This window comes from Nycticebus coucang, chromosome 5 (genome assembly GCF_027406575.1).
Source record: "Nycticebus coucang isolate mNycCou1 chromosome 5, mNycCou1.pri, whole genome shotgun sequence".
Lineage (NCBI taxonomy): Eukaryota > Metazoa > Chordata > Mammalia > Primates > Lorisidae > Nycticebus > Nycticebus coucang.
In genome coordinates, this window is record NC_069784.1 from 64,028,825 (window position 1) to 64,034,417 (window position 5,593).

Genomic DNA, 5,593 nt, shown 5'->3' on the forward strand with positions numbered 1-5,593 from the left:
GCCCGCCTGGGAGCGTCTCACTGTGCTGCTACCGTGGCCACTGCACAGAGGGACCTCCCCACCCTGCCCCGCCACTTTACCTTGTCCTGGGCACTTCCAGCTGCCCTGGCCATCTCTTCCTCTTGGGGTTTCTGCTCTCCACGAGAACCATCAGGCAAAGCAAGAATAAAATGAGTCTTAGAAAATAAGGCATTTTTGTGGACGTCTATGATACAACAAGCTGCTTTCTAGTGACCTGCGGTGGGGCAAATCCCCCTACCATTGATCCAGTCTGCTGCCTCCTGACGGCGCTGCTCGGAGGAGCTGTGAGGGCATGGCTGGCAAAGCTGATTGTCCCGACTTACCATTTAATGCTGATGCCTGTCCCACCCCCAGCCCCCACGCACCAGGTGGTGTCATGGATGCCAGGCTCAGCCTCCATGCTGCTCAGTGATTGGCCATTAGTCAAGAAGTGTGTCCTGGGAAACTCTGCTTCCGCTCCATCCTAGAATAGCTTGGGCTAAAACTGTTACATAAAAAAAAAAAAATTAAATCTCTTGAACATGCCCACTTTGTACTGAGATTATTAATTCATCTTCTGGCTGCATAAAACCAGTCTGTCCCAACCCCAGTGAGTCAGCTCGGATTCCGAGTGGACATGCAGAGAGGACTTGCTGGGTGTGGGGTGGGTGCCTGAATGTGTCCAGGAAATGCTGAGTAAACACATAATGACACGTTTTCTTGGGGTTGCTTTATTTCCAGATCTAAGAGAATACCTGTTTTGCCTATGGCCGAAGATAACTTGCTTTTCTCTCAAACACACATTTTTTTTTCTTCTCAGTAAAAACATATCAAGGCATAAAATACATTTTGATTTTGAAGGATGGTATAAAACCAAAGAATTTCTGGTTGTCTAAGGATCTTTCTTTTCCTTTGTTCCATTTGGGACAAGCCCATAAAGGACTGGCTGTCACCCTAGGTTTGTACGTGTGTATCATCAGTTTTCAAGAAATATTTGCGGGCGGCGCCTGCAGCTCAGTAGGGCGCCGGCCCCATATGCCGAGGGTGGCGGGTTCAAACCCAGCCCCGGCCAAACTGCAACAAAGAAAATAGCCAGGTGTTGTGGCGGGCGCCTGTAGTCCCAGCTGCTCGGGAGGCTGAGGCAAGAAAATCACGTAAGCCAAGAGCTAGAGGTTGCTGTGAGCTGTGTGACCCCACAGCACTCTACTCGAGGGCGGTACAGTGAGACTCTGTCTCTACAAAAAAAAAAAAAAAAAAGAAATATTTGCCTTACTGGATTCAGAAAGGTACAACTTTAGGTCCTATCAAATTTTTATTTTAAAGCTCTCTTTTTTTTTTTTTTTTTGGAGACAGTCTCAAGCTGTCACCGTGGGTAGAGTGCTGTGGCGTCACAGCTCACAGCAACCTCAAACTCTTAGGCTCAAGCAATTCTCTTGCCTCAGCCTCCCAAGTAGCTGGGACTATAGGAGCCTGCCACACACCAGGCCATTTTTTGGTTGTAGCTGTTTGGCAGGCCCAGCTGGATTCGAACCCTCCAGCTCTGGCGTATGTGGCTGGTGCCTTAGCCGCTTGAGCTACAGGTGCGGAGCCAAAGCTCTCTTATTATCAATAGGTCAGTTATTGTGATTACAACTAGGATTAAGCCATACTTGGATGGCATAATTTTTTAAATCACAACTTTATTGAAATACTCACACAATCATAAATTCATCTCTTACGGTGCTTTTTAGTATATTCAGAGTTGTGCAACTATCACCACTAATTTTAGAACATTTTCCTCTCCCTCAAACGAAACCTCAGACCCATCAGCAGCCCCTCCTCCACCCCCTTTCCTTCAGCCCTGGGTCCATGGGTTTGCCTATTCTGGACATATTTTTATGTAAATGTAATCATGCACTATACAACCTGATGGTTTCAGGGTTCAGCAATATTGTAGCATATATCATTTCATTTCTTTTTGTGGCCAAATAATACTCCATCATACGGCTATAACATGCATTTATCTATTCAAGTTGGGCATTTGAGTTTCTACTTTTGGCTATTAACAATAATGCTGCTGGCTCAGCACCTATAGCTCAGTGGTCGGGGCGCCGGCCACCTGCACTGGGGTAGGTGGGTTCAAACCTGGCCTGGGCCTGCTATGACAATGACAACAATAACAAAAAAATAGCCGGGCGTTGTGGTGGGCGCCTGTGGTCCCAGCTACTTAGGAGGCTGAGGTAAGAGAATCGCCTAAGCCCGAGAGTTTGAGGTTGCTGTGAGCTGTGACGCCACAGCACTCTACCCAGGTAACAGAATGAGACTCTGTCTCAAAAAAAAAAAAATACAAAAAACAATAATGCTGCTGTGACTACTTGTGTGCAAGTTTGTGCGTGAATATGTTTCCATTTCTGTTGGAGTGGGATTGCTGAGACAGGTGGTAATTTTAAGTTTCTGATGAACTGTCAGATCGTTTTTCCGAGGTGGCCACACCCTTTCACATTCCCATCAGCAATGTAGGAGCGTTCCACTTCACATCCTCATTGACACTTATCTGCTTTTTTAACTATCCTTGAATCTAAAATGATCTCTCACTGTGGGTTTTTCTGTTTGAGACAAGGTCTCACTCTGTTGGGCTGGAGTGGCTGGTGTCCTCACTGCTCACCACGAACTCCTGGGAGGTCTACTTATTTATTGATTCTCATCTATAAAAATATGGATGGTCTCCAGATACCCCAAAATATATTCACAGCTCAAAATAACTAAGAGTCTTGGCAGAGGCGGGTAGATGGCCTGAGCTCATGAGTTCGAGACCAGCCTGACCCAGAGCAAGACCCCATCTCTAAAAACAGTCGGGCGCTGTGGCGGGCGCTGTGGCAGGCAGCTATAGTCCCAGCTACTTGAGAAGATGAGCCAAGGGGATGGCTTGAGCCCAAGAGTTTGAAGTTGCTGTGAGCTGTGATGCCATAGAACTCTACTGAGGGTGACAGAATGAAACTGTCTTAATCAAACAAACAAAAACCCAGAGTTCTTATTCTCCTGAAATAGGAAACTTTGTGTTTCCATGGTCAAAATGATAGATGATTTTTGAAGTTTTTAAAAATTTGTTTAGAATCTTGCTGACATTTCAGTAGAATAAAGCAGTAAGCAGCTTGAAAACGTGCAGTGCTACGTAAAAGCCCCGCATTACATAAAATTTGAAAGGCTCATTGGCTTAGACGGTTACAGGTGAAACAGACTTTTTTTTAAGCATGCTACCCTAACTACTTTGTAATCATGTGCTATGTTGGTGAAAGAAGCCAGGAGTTACCTAGATCTGAGGGTTAGGGGAAGAGGGAGTCCTAAGCCATTATCTACCAGAATGCACATCCAGTTTTGGAACCAAAAGGGTTAAATTAGTGGGGCTTTAAAACTAATATTTAACCTAACAATTGCAATCAGTGTAACCTGGCTTATTGTACCCTCAATGAATCCCCAACAATAAAAAAAAAAACTAATATTTAATAGTTCTCTAAACAAGTCTCTCAGTTAACCCCACATAGAGGTCTGATTGACAACTTAAGGATTTCTAGGAAGCAGGAGAATGTGCCTCTCTCAGATGTTTGTCAGATGGCTAAAAAAAGCCCAAAACAAGCAAGCATGTGGCCAGGTCGGTGTCAGTCAGGGACAAGCAGAGAATCAGAGAAGAATCTCCCCACTGCAAAATCTTCTTTGCTGAATTTTAGACTGTGCGTATACCCCGTGGAAACCCACGACAAGCTCGATGTTGGGCCAGAAGCTGGCCAAGTGTGACTGAGATGCAGGGCAGACGTTGGTAGTGCATGGTTCATCTCAGCATAGGTGGCAGGTGCAGGGATTTCTTTCTGCTCAGCTGATAACACTATAGCTGGGCTTTCCAGTTGGGTTGGCCTTCTTGCTAGGAGACCACGGACCAATGAACCAACATTTCTTTCTTTTTTTTTTTTTGAGCCCGATTCTCTCTGTGTTGCCCAGGCTAGAGTGACATGGTGTCAGCCTAGCTCATGGCAACCTCCTACTCCTAGGTTAAAGTGATCTTCTTGCCTCAGCCACCTGAGGAGTTGGGACTATTGGCACCTGCCACGACACCTAGCTAATTTGTTCTATTTTTAGTAGAGATGGGGGTCTCCATCTCGCTCAGTTTAGTTTTTAACTCCTGAGCTCAAGAGATCCTCCTGCCTCGTCCTCTCAGAGTGCTGGAATTACAGGTATGAGCCATGACACTGGCCTGAACCAACGCTTCCAATATCTTATATTCCAAATCAAGACCTCAGAAGGCATTTTCTTACGGCCATAAGGTTATAAAATGATAATACCTTTAATTTTCAGACATATGAAGTCTTCATAAAGTCCTTGGGCTACAGATACAACAGAAACGATCTGTAAACCTTAAAATGCTAATTTATTAAAGTTTAAGACAATTCTGTATATTATATAATAAAATACCATACATTCGTATTTTAGATTAGACATAAAGGAAAACTGGCTATGAAAACAAATTGTGTCTAACAATTAACAGAACCAAAGTCTCATAAACAGGAGTAAAAATTAAATTTGCCTTTCAAATGATTTTATAAATTACTTCGATCTTGCCCCATAATTTTAGTTACTTAAAACCACGTAAGGATTTTATGAATACCCTTCCCCAAACTAATTAAAATACATATGGGCTAACTTTTGTGAACTGTTCTAGAACCTAAATATAATTTATGACACTGTTGACCAGTGGGGGGGGAAAATACCTTACAAATGGACTTTTAGAGTGTAGCTTATTTAAAAGCTGGGGACTGCCCATATTTAAAAATGAAATCTCCATTAACACCTTCAAGAGTGCCCTTGATCCTGCCACCTAAACATGCTGAAAGCAATGTTTCCTTGTGATTGATTATACAGCCTCTCCAGGCACCATGAGGACCAGATTACCTCCTAGAGTCTGTAGAGCTAGCTGGGAGCAAGTTAGATTTTGATTTTTCCTCTGAAAATTCTTTCTTGGGCTTTAATTAGGTAGACAACTCCAGGTAAAGGTCTTTCTACCTTCTACCACTGTTACGTGGGCCCTGAGCTTTTCTATTAAAATGGTACATGAAACATTTTAACATTATGCATATTTTTGGAATTAAAACTTATAGTGATTACAAAGCTAAGCATATAATACATCTTGAAGATATATAATTCAAAGTAGAGCAAACATTCAAATCTTAAGATCTTCCTATTTTGGGAAAGCCAAGTGATTTCCTGGTATGGACCCTTTTCTTCCTTAAAACAAAGACCTATGGTGAATTGTTTTCTTTCTTTTCAAATTTGTGTGTGTACTAAAGAGAGGGATAAGAGTATATCAAAGTGGTTACAAAGTATTCCCTCTTCAAATACAAGCCAATAACAAAGATGTGATCTCATTTCTCACTTCCTCATACATGTCACTGAAATAAAGTTATTTTCACTTAAGAATATCAGGACATAAACCCACAGAATGGACAATACCAGTGTATCTCTTATGAGTTTGGCTTTCCCTTTTCAACTTATCCATCCCTGTGATCATTCTACTTAAGTAGAAACAGAGTACTCAATAAATGGTACTGAGTAACTAGTAATATCA

The 5,593-nt window shown here is 42.7% G+C and overlaps 1 protein-coding gene across 1 annotated transcript in view; it reads right to left on the bottom strand.

Moving 5' to 3' along the window:
* GABRR2 (gamma-aminobutyric acid type A receptor subunit rho2) overlaps positions 1 to 278 on the bottom strand; it is a 68,059-nt gene extending 67,781 nt beyond the window's left edge. Inside the window, exon 1 of the mRNA XM_053592840.1 lies at positions 81 to 278. Within this exon, the coding sequence (XP_053448815.1) occupies positions 81 to 193 (113 nt within the window). The 5' untranslated portion in view covers positions 194 to 278. The remainder of the gene's footprint in view (positions 1 to 80) is intronic.
* Positions 279 to 5,593: the final 5,315 nt, after the last annotated feature.